The sequence below is a fragment of the Dendrobium catenatum genome, unplaced genomic scaffold, assembly GCF_001605985.2.
Source record: "Dendrobium catenatum unplaced genomic scaffold, ASM160598v2 fragScaff_scaffold_1117, whole genome shotgun sequence".
In the NCBI taxonomy this organism is placed as follows: Eukaryota; Viridiplantae; Streptophyta; class Magnoliopsida; order Asparagales; family Orchidaceae; genus Dendrobium; species Dendrobium catenatum.
Genome location: NW_021319579.1, coordinates 1,105,763 through 1,133,377, shown reverse-complemented (window position 1 = coordinate 1,133,377; position 27,615 = coordinate 1,105,763). Strand labels below are relative to the sequence as shown.

The following is a 27,615-nucleotide window of genomic DNA, read 5'->3' as shown; positions in this document are numbered from 1 at the left end:
TTTCCATGGCGGGTATATAAACCAACGGACGCCGACGAAGGGAGAGCTTTGAAAACGGGGAAGGCGAAGCACGAGGGGGAGTTAAGGATTCGAGAGGATCGAAAGCAAGTGTACGAAGTGGAAACCCTCGTTCCCCCTCGCTGAGCTCTCTCGTAAGCAACTGCTTCCATTCCATTGCGCCGAAGCCCTGTGGTCGAGGATTCTGAAAGCTTCCTCGAGCTCTTATCGCTGCCAGGCCGCTTCTTTTTTCAGCGGTCAGCTGGCATGGATCCGTACAGCGGCGAAGGTACCCACCCGGATCCCGACAGTGGGCTCCAAGGTAAGTTCTACAGGACTGTCTGCCTTTCCAAGCCCGCTATTTCGCCCTTTTTTCACTGGTCTCATTTTGCGGATTGAAGGGTTCTTAGGGTTTATAGCTTAGCATTTGGTTGATGGGCTTCGGCGATTTTCTGTTTTGGTAAGTGTGATTTTGCATTGTCTTAGAGTCTATGTGGCGTCTGGGACTTGGCGGTGGCGGCAATCGTAGTGGCGGCTGGGGTTCTGCTTTTCCGGAGAGGCCTGGGAAACGGGACTGTGCTTACTATTTGCGGACTGGTACTTGTGGGTATGGTGAGAGATGCCGCTATAATCACCCCCATGATCGCAGCGCTACGGTGAGGACATCTGAGTTTTTTTTTTTTTTTTTCTGTCTTATATAATTGCTTTGGAATTCTTATGTTTATTCTAACTAAATAGTATTTCAAGAATTTTTTTCTATTAAGTTGCTGGAGGGTTAACTTAAATTTGGTGAATTTACGGCATTGGTTAGTTTCAGCAGGTAGCTGGAGCTGCGAGGCTAGTAGCTGGAGAGTATCCGGAACGCTATGGCCAGCCTTTTTGTGAGGTATTGTGTCCCGTTGTATTTTGTTTGTTGTAATTGGACAATGTGGTACCTTGGCACTACATGGATGATCATGAATTTTTGAATTGAATGTTTTTTTAGCAGTTCTTTTATTTTACTAATGTCCTAGTTTATCTGAGAATAATGATGAATATTTCTTCCTTTTTGGTTCCTTCTTTCTTTTTTTTTTTCCTTTTGGCAGTACTACTTGAAGACTGGGACATGTAAATTTGGTTCTACATGCAAATACCACCATCCTAGACAAGGAAGTGGATCTGTTCAGCCAGTCTCATTGAACTATTATGGATATCCATTACGTCCGGTTGGCCTTCAATGTTTCAAAGATGTTTAATTAAGATGCTTAAGTTCTTATGATTTGTCTATATTAAATTGCATTGGTAAGACTTAGTGCATAATTTCTAACTGTTATGTTGGGCTATGAGATGTAGGGTGAGGAAGAATGCTCATACTTTATGAAGACGGGGAAATGCAAATTTGGCTTAACTTGTAAATTCCATCATCCACAACCTACTAGTGCCTCTGTGTCCCCTCCTGCACCTGTGTTTTATCCAACAATGCAGCCTCCGTCGATTGCTACACCACCACAATACCCTGAGGTGGGTGTTTGGCAGGTTGGGAGGTCTTCTTCATCTGTGTCTGGATCGTATGTGCCAAGTTCATATGCCCCTATGTTGTTTTCACCTAGAGTTCTTCCGGTCCATGGTTGGAGTCCTTATCCGGTTCGTTCTTGGTGCTTTGCTTACTAAGTGCGATATAAGAAGAAACCCTTAATTTATGTTTTTTTTTGCTTATTTTATGAGGTAGACACCAATAAATGAGACTGCTTCTTCTGGTACACAACAATCTGCTCGAGTAGAACCACTTTATGGGCAACCTTCTCAGTTATCTCCCTCTGCCCCAGCTTACTCTGGTCTTTATCCTCTTGTAACTTCTTTTGTTGGGCCTTCAACTAGTACTCAGAAAGAGCAGAGTCTTCCTCAGAGACCTGGTCAACCTGAGTGTCAATTTTACATGAGAACAGGGGAGTGTAAATTTGGTGCAACATGTAAATATCATCATCCACCAAATTGGAGCATACCTGCAACAAATTGTGCATTAAGTCCTCTGGGCCTCCCCCTTCGACCAGTAAGTACATTATTCTTTTATTAATATTATGAATGAATCAAACTTTTCTCCAAATTTTTATTTTCGTTGTGCAACATAAACGCGTTGATTTCTCTTGAGATGTTCTAATTTGCACAAATGTTATAACCTTTATCAATTGTCTCTGTTTTGATTGATAAAATACTTTGTGATGTGGTCAATTAAAATAATGATAGTGACATTGAGCCTTTGTGTTATACTTTATGTAGAATTAGTTCTTAGAAATTATTTATTTCCCAAGTATTATTCTTTAACTCAAGGAGTTTAATTGTTGGTGTTCTAGGTAAGTTTCAGGACATGCCAATAGATTTTCCTTTAGAGAATGTATTACTTATTTCTGGGGAATGGTTCTTAATTTGTTGGGGTTTTTTTTTTTTTTTTTTGGTTCCTTTATCTAAAAAAATTGCTATGACAGGTTGGATGCATCTCATAGCTGCATTCTGCATGGTTTTGAGTATATAAAATGGGTTTTATTGGTCACACTATAATATATATTTTTAAAAGAAATTGGTTGAGGTAGAAGTAATGATATTTATTTATATGCAGTGGTTTTAAGATCTTTGGTGCTATTTTTCACCTTTTGTAGATGGCTGCATGTCCTTACTGGGTTTGGAAAAAGGTATAGTAAGAATCAGTGTTTTAGGGTGAGATAACTTGATTATAAGGATTAGTGAATATTTAAGTACTAATAATTAAGTGATATAATACAGTACATGTATTTAAAATATTTCGAATGATATTCTAGCATTTTATTTTATTTTGTGCATTCATTTTTTGGATTGGTTTATCAACTTTTGGATTATTTATAGCATTTCCTTTTATTTTATTTATTGTCAGCAAATCTGTCTACTTAGTTATAATTTTCATTAGGATGATTTTCCTTTTTTTGGATGGTAATTTTTATCTATTTTTTAGGATTTCAATTTGAATTAGTTTGAATGTAACTCTATTTCTATAAAAAGGGATACAAAAGTCATGTATTTCATTATCTTATCATTAATTGAAATTTGAATGAAAATTTCCCCAATCTCTAATCTCTATTTTTTTTCTCTCCATCAACCCTTGCTCCGTCTTCCCAATTTACAAAACTTGTAAATCACTCCTTCCAAAACTATCTAGCTAAGGCTACTCTTAGTTTCCCTTAATGTTATCTATTAGGAAAAATGCTTATTTTTTATGTGAAAGTTTTAACCACGAGTGAATGATGAACAAAGTAAAAAACAAAAGATCAAGAAACTAGATAAAACATCACCTAAAGCACAAAAGCCACAAAAGTAGTATTATAAAAGGCACTCACTCACCAACTGATGTGAAACATATATTAGATGCAAAAATTGCTTGGCGTTAATAAGTGATTGACAAACTTACCGATCATAAAATTAACATTTCACAATAGCTTATTTTAGGATTTTCTTAGTTAGTGATCAAGCAATAGCATGTGGTCACAAATAGAGTAGGAGAATAATAAAATAACAACAAAGACACTAAATGCCTATTTGAAACAAATAGAATTCACACAATTAACAACTAGAACCGTCACAATAAAATTCTCTCACTCACACTCTTTGAGAATTTTAGCTTGAAAAAATTTGACACAATATTAATGATGCTACTAAGAAGAAGCAAACGCTTAAAGTTTTGTTCAAAGAAGAGTTACTCGGGAAAGAGGTGACAAGTGGATAGTGGGAGAGTTGCCACTAAATAGGAGGTTAACGCTGGTCGGTGTTGGTTGCAAGGGAGAAGAGAATTCGATCCACATATTCCTCAACGGTATGGTCATTTCCAAAGTCGATGTCGAAGAAAGGAGAATGGAGCACATCCACTAGGCCTTGATCATCAAAGTCGAATCAATGATCCAATTGGGATCAGCCATCCATGGAGGAAGGGAAAAAGGGGCAGCTACTTGAAGGTAAATAAATGTGTGAGAGTGGGCAATGGCTTTGGAAATTAATGAAGAAGAGAGTGGACAACAATAGGGGAGATTAATGGAGGTTAGGAAGGGGAAATGGCATCAGCTATGGGAATGGGAAAGGCTTTAATTAAGTGGAGTTAATGAGGATTAAGAAAGGGAAAGGTGACAACTAGGGAATAGGAAAGGCTTTAATTAAATGGAGTTAATGAGGGTTGGGAAGGGGAAAATGCAGCGGTTATGGAAATGAGAAAAGCTTTAATTAAGTGGAGTTAATGAGGATTAGGGAGAGAGAAAGGTGGAGGGAATACCAAGAGGCTAGGGGGAAGGTTGGCCGGCCAAGGGAAAGCAACAAGGAGTTTAGCCGCCTATTCGGAAGAGGGAGGGAGGCTTGATTGGCTGTGTGGAGGGGAAGGAAAGGGGTCAGCCATCTGTTTGAAGAGTGGTAAGGCTTGTTGGCTGCTTGGGAAGGGCTGGAATGTTCCGGTGGCTATTTAGAAGGGTTGGAGGCTTAGTGGGATGTTTGGAAGGAGGATGGGGGTGAAAAAGGAGATATGATAAAGCTAAGAACTTGGCCCTACTCCTACAGACTTCACTCTTCTCTCAAGAAGACTTATACACATACATAACTCAGAAAAATTGATGTTTCATTCATAATAATCATCATCTCCATACAGTAGCCTAGGGCCTCAATATATAGGCCTCAAAACATGAAGACTCAAAAAATTAAAACACCCATTAGGCTAAAATACACAAATAACCCAACATAAAGGTAAAATAGGAAAGACTCTCAACATAAGATGAAATAAGAAAATGGAATACATGAAATAAATCATAAATAAAGGTTTCTAATCATAGTCGTCGATCTACGAGTCCTCCTATGATAGACGCGCCAAGATTTCTTGCTGATGTCCTCATCATTCTCCCCTCCCCAGGTGGGAGAAAGCTCACGGGTGCTCTCGTACATCTCTAGAATGTCGGGATCCAATCTTTGTAGCTCATCAAGATCAATCCATGTGTTCTTTATCTCTAGTTTTTCTTTTCATTGAATTAAATACCTCTGGTGCCCACCATCCTTAGTGGAAATGACTTAATTAAGTATTGTTTCAATTTTCTCCGCATTAAGTAAGGAAGTAATATTTGGGAGTGGAGGTAGGCTAGGGTTCTCACCATGTGGGTCACACAAGGCTCAATATGTAATGGGTTTGTGGGGTTAAACTCTGGCCCTTCAAAGACTACTAGATCTTCGATGTTAAATGTATGATTCATGTTAAAACTTTCAGGTAGGTCTAGCACATAAGCATTATTATTTATCTGTGTTATTATTTTAAAAGAACCCGCACTTCTAGCATGTAACTTTTCAATTGTCCAATGTGGAAACATGATGTAGTCAAGATATCCTACTTTATATTTTTCTTATGTGACTACTCATTTTCCTTGTTGTTTGCTGAATTCTCCTACTATTTACTGAAAATTCCTGTTGTTTTCTCATATTCCTGCTGCTGTTTGGTCTTCCCAAAGTGGTTGTTTCATCTTCTCATGATGGTTGTTGGTCTTCCCCCATTGCCTGCTATGTTGCTTTGATTTCTTTCCCAGGAGGCTTCCCCTTCGATCCCTACTTGCTGTGGTTTTCAAGGGAATTCTAGTGGTTGTTTGGGCGGTGCTTTAATTACCATGCATTAAATGTTTTTTTCCTTTTCTTCCCTATATATAAGGGACTATTTTTTCTACGAAAGAGATGGATTATGAAGAGATTTATGAAGAATTGTTGGAATGTGAAACATGCGAGTTTTTAGCTTGCGAGCTATCCTCTTCTGTCTTCCCTCTACTAATTTGTCTATCTACTTTTCTCCACGGTTTTCATTCCACCTGTATTTTTCTTCTCAAAATTTTTATAAGTTGTAAGGTGTCTTGCGTAAATTGTTTGTTGTTGTTGTCCCTTATTTAAAGTTGTAAGGTGTCTCTTTATTTATAATAGTATTTTTATGTTTATAATAAGGAAGACTTGAGTTTGTAAAACTTGTGTTTTTATTGCATCAATTTGGTATCAGAGCACTTAGGTTGTCGTGTGAGTTTCTTTCTTTTTTAAAAAAAATCAAAAACAAAAAAAATGGAAAGGCAAAACAATCCACAAGTTGAAGTTCTTATTCAAGATGAATTTGATCCTGCAGCTTTTGAAAGTCAGCTAGCTATTTCTTGGATTCAAGAGGATAAATTTCCAACAACAAAATGAGTTTCACCTCAATCATGTTCTTCTAATCCACTTCAGAACAAGCTTCACAAAATTCGAAGACACCTGTATTTATATGCAAAAAGATATGAAGCTAAGAAGCATCAACTTCATTCCGAGTTTGAACAAGAAAATAATTTGATCCGAATGAAGTATGACTCTTTAATTCAGGAAACGGAAGAGGCGCAATCGAAACTTCCTGGAAGTTCCGAGACAATCTCATCAGAAGATGAGATTTCTCCACCAAGGAAGAATTGATGCAATCAAGATATCTTACTTTATATTTTTCTTGTGTGACTTCTTATTCTCCTTGTTGTTTATTGAATTCCCCTACCATTTGCTGAAAATTCCTGCTGTTTTTTGAAAATTCCTATTTTTTATCATATTTCTACTGTTGTTTGGTCTTCCCAAAGTGGTTGTTTCTTCTCGTGATGGTTGTTGGTCTTCCCCATGCTTATGGTAAGGAAGACTTGAGTTTGTAATACTTGTGTTTTTATTGCATCAAAATTGCTATGGACAAATCCGTACAATTACAAAATCTCCAACGTCGAATTCTTTAAATCGTTTCTTAAGAGATCTACATTAAGTTTATAATTAGCATTGCTTTGTTCAATCTTTTTATTTAATTCCTTATACAATTCCTGGAGATGCTATGCAGATGTAGATGCATACTCAAATGCTCCAATCCTAGGACACATAGGAATCAAGTCTATAAGTTGCCTAGGTTGGTACTCGTACATAATTTCAGTAGGGCTCATGCCCATGGTACGATTAGCAGAGTTGTTATATGCGAATTCAGCCATCAGGAGTTTAGAATCCCAATCTTGAACGTGTTCTTCTACCAAAGTTCTTAAGAGCTTGCCTGAGCTCCTATTAACGACCTCTGTTTGCCCGTCAGTTTGTGAATGAAAAGCGGTGGAAAATTGGAGTTTGGTTTCCATCTTATGCCTTAAGGTCTTCCAAAATAAATAGTAAATTTGACATCCCGATCAGACACTATGGTTTTAGGCAAGCCATGTAATTTAACAATCTCATCAAAATATAGTTTGGTTGTTCAAGAAGCATCATAAGTCTTGGAATAAGGAAGGAAATGAGCCATTTTGGAGAAACGATCAACTACAACGCAGATAGAGTCATGTGTCCTAAATGTTTTTGGCAGCCCCAGGACAAAATCCATGCTTACATCTTGCAAACGTAGTTAATGACTTTTTTCTTGAATATGGGTATCTATTCAAATCCCAGAAGCTCTGCATCCTTAGCACATCCCTACAGGAATTCCTCATGTGGAAATTACATGCGGGAGGTATAGTCGGGCATTTTGGCCAAACAAAAATTATTGCCTCCGTGGAACATCATTTTTACTGGCCTAGCCTTAAACGTGATATTAGTAAGTTGGTTAAAAGGTGTCATACTTGTCGGCTGACCAAATAACGAAAATAAAGCACGCATCTCTACACATCCCTCCCTCTACACACCCTTTCATGGGATTTGAATAGATACCCATATTCAAGAAAAAAGTTATTAACTATTCGTTTGCCCCCATTCATTAGAATGCAATATGTTTCCTTAAAGTAAGGGCAATTCTTATAATCTTCCTTAATTAACACGCTCGAACCCAATTACTTCGGCCTTCATTTTTTAGGTTATCATCATACAACGAATTAATGTGTCTGCCGCTTTTTGTTTTAAACTCTCCTTGTGTCTGATCGTATAGGTATAGTCTTACAAAAATTTGACCCAACGACCATGTCGGGCGTTGAGTTTCTTTTAAGAGTTTATTTAACGCAATGTCTCATGATCAGAGAAAATAATAAACTCTTGCAGGAGAAAATAATGCCTCCAATATCTAAGGGATTGAATGATAACATAAAATTTCTTATCATATTTGGAGTATTGATGTCTAATATCATTCAATTTCTCGCTGAAGTAGGCCACATGATGTCCTTTTTGGGAAAGGACCTCACCAATACCTACGCCAGATGCGTCGCAAGTTACTTCAAAGATTTTAGAAAAATCAGGTAGACGCATGACAGGGGCTTCTACCATTCTCTTCTTGATTTCTTCAAAGCCGTAGAAGCGGGTATGGTCCAATGAAATTCTCCCTTCTTTAGACAATAAGTTATTGGGGCGACTATGGTACTGAAATTTTTAATAAACCTCTGATATAATGTGGCTAATCCATGAAAACTCCGAACATCTCTAATATTCTTAGGCTCAGGCCACTCGTTAATTGCGCGCACCTTTTCAGGATCAGCGGACATTCCTCGAGATGATACAATAAATCCTAGAAGGTCACACTACCCGTGAGGAACATATATTTCTTTGGATTAGCATACAATTGTTCTTTCCTCAGGATCTCACATACTTGCTTGATGTGTTCTAAATGTTGTCCAATAGAATTGCTATAGATCAGAATGTCATCAAAGTAAACTGCCAGAAATTTTTTTAGGAAGGGACAGATTACTGAGTCATGATCCTCATGAATGTACTAGATGCATTGGTAGGGCCAAAAGGCATAATCATCCATTCATATAAAGCATCCTTAGTCTTGAATGTAGTCTTCCATTCATTACCTAGACGAATCCTAATTTGATGTAACCACTCTTGAAGTCAATTTTTGAGAATAGAGTGGCTCCCCTCATCATGTCTAGCATATCATCCAAGCAGGGAATGGGGAAATAGTATTTCACCATGATTTTGTTGATAGTGCGGCTATCAACACAAATCCTCCACGTACCATCTTTCTTGGGAGTCAATAGTGTTGCATGGCGCATGGGCTTAGACTCTCCTTAATGAATCTACATTAGAGTAAATCATCAACTTGCCTTTTAAGCTCGGTATGCTCTTCTGGATTCATATGTTAGTGAGGAAGGTTGGGTAGGGATGCTCCCGGTACTAGGTCAATAGCATGTTGAATGTCCCTCATAGGTTAGAGATGATTGGGTAATTAGTCAGTGAAAGTTTCAAGGGGATGTTTAACCTCTTCAGGGTTTGGTTCCTCCGCCTCAGGTATCACCTCACAAACTACCAAGGCGTACATGGGTGACCCATGAATCAATTTAGCATCCAACTCTTTTGCAATTAGGATGTTGAGCCCCTTGCTTAGGAGTGTCAAATCGGGTTCGCGGGTTAGGTTCGGGTAGAACCTGAGTTGACCCTGATCTAAACAGGTCCACTTGAACCCGTTTTTACAAATATGTCAGATATTTCAACTCGGACCAGACCCGTGTTGGTTACCTGATTAGCCCGACTTACAGACCTGATTTGATTATTTTTGGGATAATTTTAAATTTTGTTATTTCTATTTCGGGATAATTTTTTTTCATTGTCCAAGTTTTTTTTAAATTAGAAAATATAACTTATTAAGTTTATTAAATATATAGTTTGAAATAAATATTGATTCTGACAATTGACATGGCCATCATGGTTGTACCCATTACCCAATAAACGTTTAAAGTATTAAACCATCTAGTTCATGGTTGTACCCATTACCTCATATAACATCTTAATTGCAAGCGTTTATGACTCGAGTGGATGGTTGGCCTAATGCAGTGATGTGATGAGACGAGCTGCACTGCTGCAGGTTGACTTTGTCATTTGGGTTGACGCCAACAGCTGACCTAACACGGAGACGGTTGGCCTGATGCGACAACGACCGAGCGACACGACAAGGCACAGTCTTATTCATGGTCAAAATGGGTTGATTTCGGGTTTTCGGGTCAACCCAAACCCAATTCGATTTTGCAACGGGTTCAAAATTCAAACCCGAACTACACTTGTATAGCAAATTAGTTGACCCAAATCTAAAATTTTTTTGGTCTTGTCCGGGTCGGGTTTTGGTTTGGGTCAGATTTTCACACCCCTACCCTTGCTTGGTTTGATAGGAGTGGGTTTAAGCTCTTCTTTATAAAACTTGTGCTGGGAAGGTAATAGTTTAATCTTCTTTCCATCATGTTCGAAGATGCAGGTATTTGACCTTCCATAAATATGAATGCATTGTCAAATAACCAAGGGAAACCAAGGATAATTTGATCAACGTCTATCGTCAAGACGTCACACCAAATCTTTTCCTTATATCCCGCAAACTCAATGGGAATAAGGCTCCTTTCTTTAACCTCCAAAGTAGTGGAATTGATCCAAGCAACCTTGTATGGATTCGAGTGGGGAACTGTTTTCATATTAAGTTTGGTAATCATGGCAGAGGATACTGCCTTAATGCAACTGCCGCTGTCAATAATGACCTTGTAGTTCTTTTCACTAATCTTGGTGAATGTGTAAAAGATGAAAGTTCTACGCTAGTCATCACTCGGTTATGGTTGGGATAAAGGCACATCTAACAACTTGAAGCTCAACATGATTCAACTTTTGCAGGCATTGAATTATGGCAGTGTCATCCTCATCAAAGAAATCTTCTTCGTCATCAATGTGACAAACTTGGTCAGGGTCAGGTTCATCCTTGTCATGAACAATTTCTTCAATCAAGGTGACTTTATAAGGGTTGGAGCATTGAGAAGCGATGTGACCGTAGCCCTGGCACTTAAAACACTTGGTTACGGGGTTAGTCTTGCGTGCATCACATTGAAGAGTGTTACCCTTGTAGTTAAGGCAGGGTTGGGCTTGGCCAACAACTGGCCGACCATTCATAGGGTCAGGCGGCCTGTTAGGTGCAAAACTGGAGGCCTTGAATGGTGGGGGTCGGGTGTCTGGGTTCTGAGCATAGAGGTGTGATATGGATTCCTCTAGGTTAATGACTAGACTACAACTTGCTTCAAGCGTAGTGACTCCTCTCGCAAAAAGTTCATTACGAAGGTCTTCCCTAAGTTCAGCTCTAAACTTGGATAGGATTTGGGCTATAATGGTGATATCTTCGCCACTGCAGCGAATCATGAAATCATCGAAGGTTGCACGGGTTTGTTACCCTTAGTCAATCTATTCCACTTATCTAAGAGCCTAGGATAGTAGGACATAGGGAGATATTTTTGCTCGAGTTCCTGTTTCATGGCTCTCCAAATGGTGATGGGATATTCACCTTGGGCTTCTCTCATGTTCTCTAAGTTCATCCAGTATTGACTAGCTCGCCCAGTAAGCTTCATTTCGACGAACCTAACTTTTATAGCCTCTGAGATATTGTACCATTTGAAGTAGCTATTCGTTCCTTTAAGCCAGTCCAAGAAGACTGGCCGTCAAAGAAAAGTTTGTCAATTCAGATGTTTTTGAGTAATTGTGCGTCGTTGTCATGCCAGTTAATGTCTTGACCCATTGGGTCGTGATCAGGCCTATAGTTGTCATAACGGTATGGGACACGTGGCGGCCCATCATCAGCTCGCATCTCATCAATAAATGAGGAAGGGGGGCTAGAGGGAGTATACATCGTGGTGTTTTTTCCCCATTTCTCGATGTTGTCTGAGGGTTCACCAGCTTGGCGGTGAAAGCCAGCTAAATCTCCTTGGGTGTCTATCATTTATTGCGCTATAGTTCCTATTTGGCCTACAATAAAGTCTAAAGCCGCTGAATTTGTTCATGGTCCATTATTTTACTAAGTCTTGGAATTGCTAATGCAACAACAATGCAATAAAGAAATTTAATGAGGTTGGATGCAATCCTAGATGTCTACTAAATGCGAATGTAGGATCCTAGCATGCGTCTAAGATGTAACCATGCTCTAATATCAAAATGATGTGAAACATATATTAGATGGAGGAATTGCTTGGGATTAATAAGTGATTGACAAGATTACCAATTATAAAATTAATATTTCACAAGAGTTGATTTTAGGATTTTTTTTAAGTTGGTGATCAAGCAATAGATGTGGTTACAAATAAAGTAGGAGAATAATAAAATAACAGCAAAGACATTAAATACCTATTTTCAACTAATAGAATTCCTATAATTAACAACTAGAACAGTCACAATGAAATTCCCTCACTCACACTCTTTGAGAATTTCAGAGGGAGAAAACTTACACAATATTAATGATGCCATTAAGAAGAAGTAAGCACTTAAAGGTTTTGCTCAAGGAAGAGTTGTCCGGGAAAGAGGTGACAGGTGGACGGTGGGAGAGTTGCCTCTAAATAGGAGGTCAACGCTTAACGATGGCGGTTGCAAGAGAGAAGAGAATCCAATCCATGTATTCCTCGGCAATATGGTCATTCCCAAAGTTGATGTTGAAGAAAGGAGAATGGAGCACATCCACTAGGCCTTGATCATCCAATACGAAGCCATGATCCAAATTGGGATCAACCATCCATGGAGGAAGGGAAAAAGGGGCGGCTACTTGGAGGTAAACAAGTGTGTGGGAGTGGGCAATGGCTTTGGGAATTAATGGAGAGGAGAGGGGACAGCAATAGGGGAGATTAATGAGGGTTGGGATGGGGAAAAGGCAACAGCTATGGGAATGGGAAAGGCTTTAATTAAGTGGAGTTAATGAGAATTGAGAAGGCGAAATGTGACAACTAGGGAATAGGAAATGCTTTAATTAAATGGAGTTAATGAGGGTTGGGAAGGGGAAAAAGTAACAGCTATGGGAATGGTAAAAGCTTTAATTAAGTGGAGTTAATGAGGATTAGGGAGGGGGAAAGGTGGAGGGAATACCAAGAGGCAAGGGGAAAGGCTGGCTGGCCAAGGGAAAGCAACAAGGAGTTTGGTCGGCTATTCAGAAGAGGGAGGAGGCTCGATTGGCTGTGTGGAGGGGAAGGAAAAGGGTCGGCCGACTGTTTGAAGGGTGGGAAGGTTCGGTGGCTGCTTGAGAAGGGCTAGAATATTCGGGTTGTTGTTTGGAAGGGTTGGATTGCTTGGAAGGAGGATGGGGGTAACAGAGAAGATAGGATAAAACCAAGAATCTTGCCACGACGACGGTTGTTGGGTGTTGCTTTGTCCTACTCCTAGGGACTTCTTTCTTCTCTCAAGAAAACTCAAACACACACTTAACTCAGAAAAATTGAAGTTTCATTCATAATAATCATCATCTCCTTACAATAGCTTAGGGCCTCAATATATAGGCTTCAAAACATGAAGACTCAAAAGACTAAAACGTTCCTTGGGCTACGACACACAAATAACCCAACATAAGTGTAAAATGGAAAAAATCTCAACATAAAATGAAATACATGAAATAAATAAAAAATAAGGGATCATAATCATAGCCGTCGATCGATGACTCCTCATGTGATAGATGCTCCAAGATTTCCTACTAATGTCCTCATCACCGACCCTTCTCAAAAATTATGTACATCCACTCTTAATACAAAAGGGAAGCTTCAAGCTTCTCAGGGCAAGAGAGAAAATAACTTGCTAGAGATGATGGAAAAAGGAGTGGAACACATACTAGAAAATTATCCACTTCAGAAATTTCTCAAAAAGATATATTTATACCCTTTTATGTATTTGACTCTTATCTGTTTCTGCAAAAATCATACTTGAAAACAATCATTCACTCGATATTCAAGCATTAATCTATAGTGGAAGTACCACCTCTGTTATAACCACCAATCTTTTACCAAAAACCTATACCTTTCATCCAACTGAATTTATGATGCAGCAATACTCTTGATTCATCAACGTGATATTCTAAGTTCTTAGAGTAAAATTTCTTTACTTAATATTCTCTTTCTTTCTCCTTCTTTCTTCTTTTCTCCCTTTTAAAATAATTCCAAGGTAATTTCTGTAATCAAAGGAAAATTCCCATTCACTTCTTTCAAGGTGCAAAAACATACCCTCATCTAAGTTTTAAGCACCTCTTATACAAATTTTCATCGTAGCTGCATACTGAACCTAACTTATGTAAGACTCCTGGATTTATGCTTATACTGGATATGTTATATTTATTTAAACACATTTAACCATTTTCTAATATCTATCTTTCATAGTTGTGCATGACTAATTATTGAAAATTTTGTTGCACTTTATCCTCACTTTGATCAGGTAAATTGGAAATAATAATTATAAAGTTATTAACGTAATTTGCAATAAATACCTGAGCTCATTCAAAACTTGAATTTTCCTCATCAAATCATTGGGTCGAAATTAGAAAAAATCCTTCTTAACGTAATAATATGAAAAAAAAAAAACTCCTCTATTACTCGCTTTCAATAGAGCACTCTAAGCACTGAAGGTCCCGAAAGGCGCAAACTACATAACCTTAATAAACCCAAATGACACATGAACATAGGATCTACGGGAGACTTCAACAACGCATATGTTTCTCATTAAAGTAGATTCAGTGAAACTAAAAGTGCACTTGTCATTAAATTTTTGTATCTTCAAAGTAGTTGTCTCCTTGCTCGAATGGTGCAATGATACAATCTAGCATTAGGACAGTCATACAACACAAGATTGATCAACTTGATAATCTCTAAAATCTCTCTTTAACTTGCATCTCTCTTTTTTTAAAAACTTCTTCTGTATTCAAATGCTAATTTTTTCTGTGATTCTCCAAATTGTGGTGCTCCACCTTAATTGATGAAACCAATGGATCATAATTCAACGTTGCATATTGCAACACATAGAATCCACTAACGTTTTTTCCTTCAAAACAACATGTGCACCCTTACAAAGTAGGACTTTAATATCTCAAGATAATGTGTATACTGTATCACTAATGGCAGTCAACGATATTAGATTTTTAAAATTTAATACATTCTTAACGCCAATTATCTTTGACTCCTCGTCATTTCAGTGTGTTCTTATTGTATGATATCCTATGAAAGCATTGAGAGAATTAAGTGTTGAAAAGCCTATAACCAAGTTGACCATGACACTAATATATATAGAGGGTATATTTCTTTCAGACATGCATCGTTGACTTAGAGTCTTCATATTCTCAAATTACCATTGGATTTCTTCACCATCATAACAATCAAAATCCATTAGAATATTGTACGTCTTGAATGAATCCAATCTTGAGAAGTTTATCTACATCTTTTTTAATTACAGTCTTGATATTTTTTAATAATTTGGATCACTTTCATAGTTTCATTGATATTTAACTAATGGCTGGTAATATTGATATCTACCCAGGCATGATTCCCAAGCAAAGATATGTAAGTTGCATTGTAAAAAGAGAGAGAAGCTCAAAACAAAATTTACCTCGACAAAGAGAATGAACACAAAATTTCTTCTTGGCAGGCTCTCCCTCAATTGCTAGCACTCTTAACTCTTTCCTTTGTCATACTCTACTTCGTGATACTAGCGGCAATAATTTTAGTAGTATTTCATTGGCTGAATCAAATTATTGTATAGTTAAAATGTTACAATAAGAAGGAATTATTATTTTGAGATGTTTAGTGGATGCCACTACACAAAATAAATTAAGATTGGACCTACCGAAGATGTAATTATATGTTGATCAAACCCGGACGACCATGAAGTCGGCCTGTTTGACCTCATAAGCTTCTGTGTTGTTTCGGGTGGCCTCCATCATGATTGTACATATAGGAAGACTTCTTTCCCTAGAGAATTTCACCAATGAACGCCGGGGTAATCAAAAGTTTTTTAAGCCAAGTTCCATCTTCTCACCAAAGTTAAGGAAAAAGGGCATTCATCAAACTCCTAGTGTTGGTGAGGATTCAAAGAAAATCAAAATAATTTACTATTGTGAATAGTATGATCACGTCATCAAAGATGTTTTTGTATGACTATTAACTATCTAAGAAGGTTACTGGTGGAGTTGGTGGGAAGTGGATGAATGAGTCTCATGCTTGGTGAGCTTCTTCAAACTTCTAAGTTGCATTGGCTTAGTTACAGCTCTTGTTATGGAATGCATTGTGCCAGTTATTTTAATCTCACCTCAGGATGCAACAGAGTGATCTTTCATAGGCTGATTGTTGACAAGTTGATGGATAAGATGCTCTTTTAGGATGCCCTTCTTTATCAATTTATCAGATAGAGACCTTAAAACTATCTTCAATTTCAATTTTTATTGTTCATACAAAATTTTGACTTGCCTTGACTTTCTGTTGGTTTCATCAGGAGAGCTTGACACTTAAATACTCTTTATTCAAAGTAGGTTTATTGTCACATAAATTGATTCTCTTGATTAGTGAAATCAGTCCTTTTATTCTTCTTCCATGGATGGAAAGAAATTTTATTGTTGTTATTGCTATTATTTGTCCTCTTCTGGAGCAAAGAAGAAAGATTCTTGGTGAGGAACTTGAATTCTTGCTCAAATTCTTTAATACTAATAAACTTGGCCTCCCTTTTAAGAAGGTTTTCCATAACTTTGAGGGAATTCTTTGCAACAGAATTTGAAGCTATGCTGTTGTAACCTCAAAATATGAGCAATTTTGGCTAATGTCTTGTCACCATTAGTTATTTCATGGAAGGCATTGTTGAACCTTAGCATATAATACATTATAATTTCCTCGTTTTTCTATTTACTCTAGTAGAGAGATTGAGAAATTTTCAATTGTCTTTTTTATGCGGAGCATTGCACCAATAATAGGTTAAAAAACTCCTCAAATGAATAGATACTCGGAGAATGCAAAGCATTAAACCACATTTATGTAGAGTCTTTAAGGTAGTGGCAAAGTGCAGTATTTGATAGCATCCAGAATGTTGTACAAAGACAAGGTTTTCCCAAATGTATCATAATTAGAAGGGTTAGTAATACATTTCGAGGTCAAAAGTCTTAAACTTCAATAGAATAATCTCCTTCAAAAACTTTAAACATGAGGGCATTATACTTCTGGTGTGTGGAAGAAGGGTATCATTAATTTCAACTCCCCTTTATTGAGTGGGTGAGCAGATTAAACAATTGTAACGAGTCAAAAAGTGAAGGAGGCATTGACTATCTCAATAATTGCAATCACCTGATAACGAATGGCCTTAAATTGAGCATCCAATGTTCTTGAGTGACAAACATATAACTGTTGGAGGATTCTCCAATGTGGTGTAATGTGACAAGCTCTATGTGGAACTTAGATTGATTATTGAATATTCTACTATGGCATTTATTTTTCTCTTTCAAACCAATAGTTGACTTTACCGTAGACGGTATTGAGAATGTAAATGATTGAAACTCGCTTTTGTCTCGAGATGAGAGGAATGCACACATTAAGAGTTCAAAGCTAGAAAAGAACTATACCTGGGTTACCCTATGAGAGGCTCAGAGAAGTATTATAATAAGAAGAATAAACACAAGATTTAGATTGATTCATTTGAATAACCTATATCCATTATGGAGCAGCTGAAAGCAAACATTCACCATCCGAGAAGATAGGAGTACAAAGAATGTATCTGATGTAGGACTAGCATGTGAGGACTTGCATTATGAAATTAAACACATTTTAAATTTAAAATCGGCAAGCTATTAATCATGGGGATGTGTACAGCAAGCTTCAAACAAGTAAGAAAGGCAATCCACAAATAGCAATCAACCACAACCAAAGTTTAGAATTCAATAAGGATAAATCAAATCAACAACTTATGGGTTGGAAAAAAGATCCAACATTTAACATAGATCAATCACTACGAGAACCATGCACTCAATTCTTTAAGAAGCTAGCGGATTTAAATTAACATGAAACTAGTGATGCTACAAATAATTGGACTTTAAAGCTATCTACTTAAATGTATGAAGTAAGAGTAGAAAGACTTAGGTATTTGTGTCGTAGGGAAGCTTCCTTTAGATGTGGTGTGATCACAGATGGTTAGTCTTCTAAGGGTTGTTCTGTAGTGCCTTCCTTGTGTCTTGCTTCACATTGGAGAAGAAGAGATGGTAGACGAAATTTGGAAGGAGGGAGGACACTATTTTTGCTATTTGGGGGAGATTAGGAATGGTATGAGGTTAATTAGAGTGGTGGGGCTTAGGGGAATGGGAGAGATTGGGATTGGAAAATGAAAATTTTATTTTGGGAAAGGAAAAAAGTTAAAGTTAACTTTGCAATTAATGGGTGAATGTTAGACCGGTCCAGCCGGTCCACGCGGGACTGGCCGAGACACGAAACGGCGGAAATCTTCCGCCTGGGCGGAGGCTGCGCGAGCCGCTCGGCTTGCGGGAGCGTTTTAGGAAGCGTTTTTGAGGGTTTTGAGAGGGAAATTTGAACGTAGGGACTGTTTAGGGAATTCCTTTTGATTTGTTTGCATTAAATAGTTGATTTTGGGAGGGTTTGAGGATCTTGAATTTGGCTGAAATTTGAGATCTCCTAGATTTAGGTTTTTCTTTGGGCTCTTGGCGTTGCCAGAGATTTGGGAGAGATCGATCCTCCTCTCGAATTGAGGATCAATTGTATCTTTTCTATTTTCTTTGATTTCTAGTGAAATACAAGCGAAATCTTGTGTTTTTCTCCTCATTTCCCAATTTCCTGCTGTGTTTTCCCTGTTTTTTCTGCTATTTTGCTGCTGTGGACAGCAGTTGGCTGCTGTAATTTTACTGGTTTGGGTTAGGAATACTTGCGAACTCAAGTGTTTCCTATCAGTGAACTTCCCATTAGTTAACATGAAGAGTTCCAAGAGTGGGCCAACCATGGGGAAAGGGAAGGGGTTGTGGTTTCTCCAATTCCCACCTAATTTTGAGATGAAAAATAAGGAGAGACAATTAATGAGTCAACTTCCCATTAATTAACATGAAGTGTTCCAAGAGCGGACCAGCCATAGGAAAAGGGAAGGGGTTGTGGCTTTTTCAATTCCCAACTAATTTCAAAAATGAAACTAAGGAGAAACAATTAATGGAACAACTTCCCACTAATTAATAGAAAGAGTTCCAAGAGACAAGTGAGGTCCAATTGGAATCCCAAAGGTCAAAATTTCATATTTGATAAATTTTGGATTGGGACTGTGAGGGGGAGGAGGTAGTGGTGGCTTTGCTGTGGGTGATGGAAGGGGAAGGGAGGGTTGATCAGCGGTTAGGGAGGAAGAATGAGGGAAAAGGGAAGAGATACAAGGGGAAAACCAAGAGCTCACCTTAATGGGTTGTCGGGTACTTCATTTGCCTTCTCTTAAGGATTCACCACTCCACCACACTCACTCTCACACAAGAGAAGAGGGCTGAAATCAGAATTCGTTCAAAATAAGGATCATCCTCTTACAAGGGGGAGAGAGAGCCATATATATAGGTTCCACCACATGACAAGATAAAAGACACAAATGCCCTTGGGCTTACAACATAACATTAGGAAAAGTTTATAAATTAAATTAAATCACATACAACACACAACAACTAATAATATAATGACTCTATCGTGGCCGTCGATCTACGACCCCTTTTATGATAAACCTTTCATGCTTTGATGTCCCCATCACTATCTTAGTAAATCAATAAGCTTGAGAGAAAGGGAGTATTGTGCCTATTATGTGATGAAATAATCTCATTTGATATTTGATGATCCTGATCCTCATTCTAAAAAATCTTTATTATTTTATTTATAGTAACACTTGTCCTTTGAATATAGACTTAGCATTTACGAAACGATGGAGTAGTTCAAAGTGCCTGTACCTGACATTCTTTTTTGTAAATAATGCATATAATAGATGTAATTGCATTCAATTTAGATATTGTCTTCTGTCAATATATTTATAATGTATACCATTAAAGCCAATACTTAGGATTCTCCTATGCAGTGTAGTGATTTACAATTACCCGAGGGATATTGAAATCCCAAGAGGAAATTCCTAAGAGTTTTTCAAGAGACGTTTCTCACAACAGTTGTGTCAAGTGCTTTGCTTTGTAAATTAAAATTGTTAGGCATTAATGGTTTTCTCTGTGTGTATGGTGGTGATGACTTTTGAAACTTGAATAGATTTCAAGGATTACATTGATTTTCTAATCATATCTAGAAGTGCACTCTCAACCTGTGTGTTTTCTTTTAGTACATCTTTTTCAACCAAGAAGCTTTTTTTTTATGATTCTCCAAATTATGTTGCTGCACAACAACTGATGAAATCAAAGTAGCATCAAGGTTACTTAGTGTAAAATATAGTCCACTAAAAGTTTCCACCTTTAACACAATCGAGACACCCTTAGAAACTAAAAGGGCATCAACATCTCAAGATAATATGTATCATGCATCACTAAGGGCACTCAAATATATCATATTCTGATTAAGATCTATTAATTGCTTGACTCCAATTACTCTTAGTCAAGCCTTATGTGTTTTAAATTTCACAGCACCTAACTTATATTATATGATGAATTATTTCTTATAAAAAATAATCATCAGAATATAACTCATAAGTAGGAAATAAATTCTTATTAGGACATGATATGAATAAGTTGAATTATGAAACTATTGATTATTTATGCTTACTCTATGAATCGTGAAAATATTATCATTTACATTAAAATAAATTGAATCCAACATTTGTTGAATTGTCCTTCTTACAGTTGTCATCTGCATTTTGTTCCTTCCTCTTCAAAGTATGAGAAGTTTTATTAATGTGTCTTTTCTTTTTGTAATAGAAGCAAGTAATGTACATGAACCTTCCATGATATTTATTTTTTTGTCATGATTTGAAGTAGTTCCCCTCTAAGAGAAAATAAGTGTATTAAGAATATATCTTAGTGAGCATAATAAGCTCGAGAGAAAGAGACCATTGGGTATATTATATAGTCAAATAATTTCATTTGATTTTTGATGATCCTCCTCCCCCTTCTAGCAATCTTGACTATTATATTTATTGTAGTGTTTTTTCCTTAAGAGCTCAATTTTTACTAAATGTTAAGTAGATAGAAGTGCTCGGATCCAACATTCTTTGTTATAGATAATAAGTACACCACTTGTAATATATATAAGGTTCATATATTTTCTTCCTTCAGTGTATTTGTAATGAACATCATTACCAACTCTTAGAATTCTCCTAAGAATAACTATTGTGATGGATAGTTGCCCAAGAGGCATCAGACTCCTGAGAGAAAACATTACTAAGAGCTATGATGATAGGCATATTTCTCAAGAGTTTTGCTTAATGATTTTATCCATGTATACTGTGGAGATGACTTTTGAGAATTCGCCGATTTTTTTAGTCTTTAAACAGCTTGTAAGGTTTTCAAATGTTTATAGACTACTTGCTTATCCTAATACACTCATCATCTCCATGGGTTTGTTACCTGCATTCTTTGTTGTGAAATGAATCCAAGTATACAATGATGCTTTTCTACGAGGACCGAAAATGTGTTGATGCAACATGGATGAGTTGCAGCCTACACAAGATAGCTAAAATCATATGAGAAGAGTTGTACCACTCACAACTTAAAGCTTCTGGTTGTAGTATTTGCTCACCATATTTGGGACAGTCCTTACATGGATTACACTCTAAGATCATTGTCGACCATCAAAGTTTGAAGTTTTTTATGACTCAACATGAGCTCAGCATGTGACAAAAATAAAGGAGAATGCTATGTTGATCCATTGTATCAAAAGATTTCTCTTAGCACCATTAACAAGCAGCCAAGCATACTAATTTCTTAGGCCCAATGGATTGATCTATGTTAGTTGAGAGGATGCGGAACAAAAATGAAGATGGTTGAATGGATTTTTATGTGCACTTTCCTTTAGAGGTTGGCTTTTTGTACCAAATAACAAAGACCTTAAAGATCATCCTTTGAGAAGAACCTAAGCTTTATTATATCATTCATCCTGGAATTCACAAGATAGGCTTTATTTTGTGGCTAGGCTTGCTGAAGGGTGTAACTAAGTTCATGGGCGGATGCATGATTTGTCAAGTAAAGACTGAACACTTGATGCTCATGGATCTTTGCAACCTTTAACCATTTAACTTGGAATTTGGATGGCATCGCAATGGATTTTTTAATTAGATCACCTTAGTCGTCTTAGGACTGAGATGTTATTTAGGTGATTGTGGATATGTTGATGTGTACATTTTATACCTATTTGAAAATTATTATTTATAGATTAATTAGCACAATTTTACATTGACATAACTGTTTGACAAGATGATGTTCCTAGTACCATAGTCTGCAATTGAAATGATTGATTTCTGGCTAGGTTGTGGTAGCATGCACAATAAGCCATAGGAACCCATCATAATTTTAACATTTCTTTTCATCTTTAAATGGATGGAAAATTCATGCAAATAATATAAATTATGGAGGATCATTCCAGACTTTGTGTACTTCACTTTGGAGAAGATTAGGAGCAATATCTTCCTTAATAGAATTATTTTACAACTATTCTATATGTCACCATTTGAAGCAATTTATTGATGTGAATATAGATCTTTATAATGGATTGAACTTTGAGAAGGAGCACTTTTAGGACCACAGGTTATGGGTATGACTATTGAGAAAGATTAAAATAATTTGGGAGTGGCTTGCAAATGTTTCATGATCGATTAAAGAGATATCATAACAAGCGCCATAAAAGTTCCATTTTTGATGTTGTATGTTAAATCTTCCCCAAAGCAAGCCTAATGAAGGGAGTAAAGCATTTTGGACAACACAAAAATGTTAGGTCTTGTTATAATAGTTGTCATAATATATGATGTCATATCTAAAATCATAACATTTTAATATCATCCCCATCATGGATCATATCATAGAGTAACTGGCTTATTATTACATTATAGATCATAGCATAAATTGACAACTTCTGAATTACGAGTTAAATAACTATTTACTTCATCTCGGTACTCTCTTAGCTTCGCATTAACCTATTTTCATTGGTAGATTTGTTCCCATTAGCATAAGCAGGGAATAGCTCATATGCCTATTATTCTCACTAATAAGAAAGTATGTAACACACCTCCAACATACATCCTCAATCAGAATTAGCAAGGCATTGCTCATATGTTTATTAGTCTCGGTAGTGATCAAGCTAAAGTCACCAATGCACTTATGTTTTTAGCACCTCTAGCTTTTATTACAAATGAGGCTCTTGCTATGAATAGACAGAAAAAGGCATATGTTCAAAATTAAAGAGTAATGTTTTTTTACTTTAGGTGAATTGATATCTTCCTATAAACCATCAAAATAACTTTAGGTGAACTGACCCATCATACTCAACATCAAGTCATCCTTATTCCTTCCTATAAACCAACATAACGCCACACATGTCAAATGCTCAAGATTAAATTACTTAAATTTCTATTAATGGTCTAATTAATATGTGTATCAAACAATCTACTATAGTAAATCACCCTCTGTAATAAGCAATTCTCACATAACTAATAGGTACTTCACCATGTATGGTTAGAACAATGTAGGAATAATGATGTATTGAGGAAACCTTGTTAAATCTAGTCATATAAGTAGATGAGTGGTTAGATGCAACAAATCAAACTATAAATACTCATGGGAAATGGGGGAAACCCATAATGACATTCACATGAAGGAATACTACAAGAAAACATACAAGATTTACCTTTTTTACCGAAATATAAGGTAGGAAAACAATATCCATAGCGAGTAGATCGATTTCCTCAATTAGCGAAACACATTAATTAGACCCCAAAACTTTTGGATTCGGCCTTTCTCTTTCTCATTTCCTCCCTCTCCCTTGCCTTTACATAGCTTAAGGAGAAGAAATGGAATGGAAAATACTTAAAGAGATGGAATGGAAACTTAAAATATTAAGCTAATGACAATTAAGTAAATTTTTATTATTTGATCTTTTAGCCACGTTTCAAATTTCACAAGTAATTGATTACCTGATCAATATTAGGCTTTTGAAATTATAAATAAATATTTATAAAATGCTACATTGAGTCAAGAAAGCATTAGCAAATATTGTTTGTAAGACACTAGATAACTTTAGAAAGCAAATCGTACATATCTATGCCATGGATTGTATCACAAATTTACTACTCATACCATAAGTTATAGATCTTATCATATGAATGATTCCTTATCTCATGTATGATCATCCAAAGAGCAATATTTGTTGTAATAACACCATGCCATGCTTAACTTCAAATAGATCAAATATTCATACCTACAAAATTTATTTCAATAAAAATTTCATGTAGGCAGACAAACACACTATTTATATTCAATGTGGGTTGGGAGACTACATAGGCATATTGATTACCAAGGCTATGGGGTATTTCAAGAACTAATGCAACTTCTTCAATACATCATTTTAACCAAGCGGTGAATCCTAATCCATTAATGTTGCATTTTTCTTGTGTTACGAGTTTGTTATTTCCTAGTTTCTTTACCTTTTGAATTAAGCATAATCTGAGATGGTATGTCTTGCTACATAAAAAATCTATGAATTCTTTTTATGTTATGATTGATGTGATGATTGTGTACAAGTGCTTGTGAGAATCGTGATAGAAAATACTTGAATATTTCAAGTAAGCCCTAAGAAGATTGATGAAAACAGCGAGAAAACTTAATGAATCTAATGGAAAAACAGCAAAACAATAGTATTTTTATGGTGGAAATCAAACAATGGAAGCAATAAAGCAAGATACAATTGATCCTTAATTCTAGAGGAGGATCGTTCTCTCCTAATCCCTAGACGAATCTAGGGTACAAGACACCAAGACAAGAACTCCGGAAATCAGCCACCAAAACAAAGCATACCCTAACACTAATCTTCCCTTCCTACTTAAAGCATGCAATTAATCAATTAAATTCCTAAGGAAAAATCTGCCCTTGTCGCCCCCTCCTTTGGCTCCAAAATAATTGAATTTTAATTAGTGGGCCCCATCTCCCTCTTCCTCTCTCTTGCCGCCCACCTCTTATACATGTGAGCCAACCCTTGGCAAGGACCGGTCTAACAAATCGTTTCTTTGGAAGGTTATGTGACATTTACCACATCGTGGTGTGACCTTATAGGTGCTTAAATGAAACATTGCTTTGGAAGGTGGTATGACCTTTATTATAGGGCTGTGTGTTCTTGTAGGTACTATAGGTGCTTGGATACTTTGTGGGAGGCAGTTTGACCTCCAAATGCAATTCATTGTGCTAACAACATAAAGCGAGTAAGATACATCCATGAACTTTGACCAAATGGGTTTGGATGAAGGTATGCCTGTGATCGACTTAGCCAAGTCTTGTGTGACGAACCAAGTGCTTTAATTGTGTTATGTCTTTCTTACATACTGAACTAATACATTTGTATAATAGTACTTTTAATGGTCTAAGAGTTTTTCACTAAATTTCTTCCACTTTCTTATCTCCAAGTGAGACATGGAGCTTGGGCTTGGTGGATTCAAATGAGTTAAAGAAGGCCAGACTTAGTACAGTTTAAGTTTTTGTCTTAGTAATGTATTTAGTTTATGTGGTATAATGGCCCAAGCTGTGGTTTATTTATGTAATGACATAAGATCATGAACAAAAAAATTTTTTAACCTTCAACTCTTTTAATTCTAAATAATTTACATCAACTCCAAATGCATTATTTTCTAGGCGATGTCTTTTTGTACTTTATTTCCTTGCATCAATGTGTAGTACTCTCAATTGGTTGTTGTTACCTTTTCCTCGAACTAGTGGGACTGGTAAGCGTACAACTTGGGCTCGGCCAAAGAGCCAAATTGAACTTGTTGGAGTCGAGATGAGAACCGGGCATGATAATTCCATTCATGAGGATTGAACCAGAGGAATTGAGTTGGTATATTGATGGGCTGTTCTTAGTGGAGGACCATCTCAAGACTCAATATGTTTTATTGACTGAGGAAATTTATTTTCGTTTTTGCTTTTTGTGTTATCTTTTCTTAAAGTCAGTTGCAAGTGGGATTGATAAATTACCTTTCCAATAACCTTGTTAGTTTGAGAGGATCCAAATCCACTTGGATGACAGCATAAGGGAGGTCAATCCTTAGGCATATCCTTAGAGCGTTTTCCCCTACACTGCTTTTCCTTCTCGAACTTTGATTTTCCCCTTTATCATACCTCTGCATGTAGATTCTCGAAGTTTTGTTTGGATAATTTCAAAGTTATTTACTATGTGCACTGCCAGCTTGTGTTTCTGTTTAATGTTTTGTCGTATTCCATCTCATTACCAGTTGATAAGCTGGTACCGGCCTGTGAGCAGACAAGGTTAACTTGATTAATCTCTTATTCCTTGATCGAAAAATCTTGATACTCAGCTTGAAAAAGGTTGTTCTTTTCTTAGGTTTCGTTTAAGATGACTTTCTTACTGCTTCTTAAAGCAGGTTTTCAGTACAATTTTTTTTTTTTATATCAAAAAGTTGCTTTACAAAGCAATAAGAAAGCTGTCTCAAACAAAGCCTTAGTTTGAATGACAACTAATACAACAACAACATCAAGTTTTATCCCACTACGTGGGGTCGGCTACATGAATCCTTTTTCATCATTATGTCATGTTAAAAGTCAAATTCTCATTTAAATCTAATAAAGAAAGATCATTTCTAATATTTTCTAACCAAGTCTTTTTAGTTCTACCTCTATCTTTCTTAACATAAGTCAAATCTAATACCTCAACTTTTCTAACCGGGTCATGTGACCAAACCATCTAAGGAAACTCTCTCTAATCTTATCTTCCACTGGAGCTACTCCAACCTTTTCTACATGAATGACAACTAATATTGGTCAGAAAGCAACTTTCTTATATAAACTTCGTCTCGGTAAACGACATAGCTGATGTTATGGACTCATTTTTCTAATTTCCTTGTAGTCAACTGATTGATATTAATTCTTCTTAAATATTTGCTTACAGGGGGCTCAGATTTGTGCTTACTATGCTCAACATGGAGCCTGCAAATATGGCCGGACATGCAAATTCGATCATCCAATTAGTACAGTGGGTTATAATCCTGCATCTTTAATTGACATTCCAGCTGCTCCTTACCCTTTTTGAATCTCACCCCATTAGAGCTCTGGCCTGGCTGCCATCGTAGCAATTTGTCTTAGGTTTCGTTTGGAACGGCTTTTTTACTGCTTCTTGAAGCGGCTTTCTAGTACAAAAGTTAAATTTGTACTAAAAAACCGTTTCAAGAAGCAGTAAAAAAACCGTCCCAAACGAAGCCTTATTCCACTGCAAGCTACTGGCCCTGGTAGTCCAATATTATCCAAGGGAAGATAGATTTTTACCACATTCCTCTATTCATCCACTTCTCTAATGTCTTCTGCAACCTGTAGCATCACAAAGGGTCAGCCGAGGAGGAGCAATATCAAGGAGTAATATTAAGCTGTTGGTGTATATGGTGAAGTTCCAAGACATTCTTCACTATTCTTAACACAAATGAAAAATTGTTATACTTAATGTATTTATTTATTTGGACGACTACATTCTTCTCAGTTCCATCTCTCTTCCTGGATCAATTTCTGATGGTTGTCTTGTTCAATGTTCATATCAATAAGCTGTGAGTTCAGCTATGTGGTTGTTTGCAATTGATCATCTTTGTTGCATTTTGTCATGACAATGGAGGATGTATTATACATAGCTTCAGCCTTTTGGCTTTGAAGAAAGGCTTACAGGTTCTCTCATCTACAACAACTGAAAATTCACAAGTAGGTTATTGTATTTATGTCTAATGGAACATTTTGTGGAACAAGATTGCATCTTTTTTATT

The 27,615-nt window shown here is 36.7% G+C and overlaps 1 protein-coding gene across 1 annotated transcript; it reads left to right on the top strand.

Moving 5' to 3' along the window:
- LOC110113798 (zinc finger CCCH domain-containing protein 6) lies at nucleotides 1-27,615 on the top strand. The gene is made up of 7 exons (XM_028698622.1): nucleotides 1-319; nucleotides 484-653; nucleotides 815-883; nucleotides 1,083-1,202; nucleotides 1,330-1,620; nucleotides 1,706-2,026; nucleotides 26,760-27,615. Exons 1-7 carry the CDS (start codon nucleotides 265-267, stop codon nucleotides 26,898-26,900), a joined length of 1,167 nt encoding a protein of 388 aa, XP_028554455.1. The 5' UTR covers nucleotides 1-264; the 3' UTR covers nucleotides 26,901-27,615.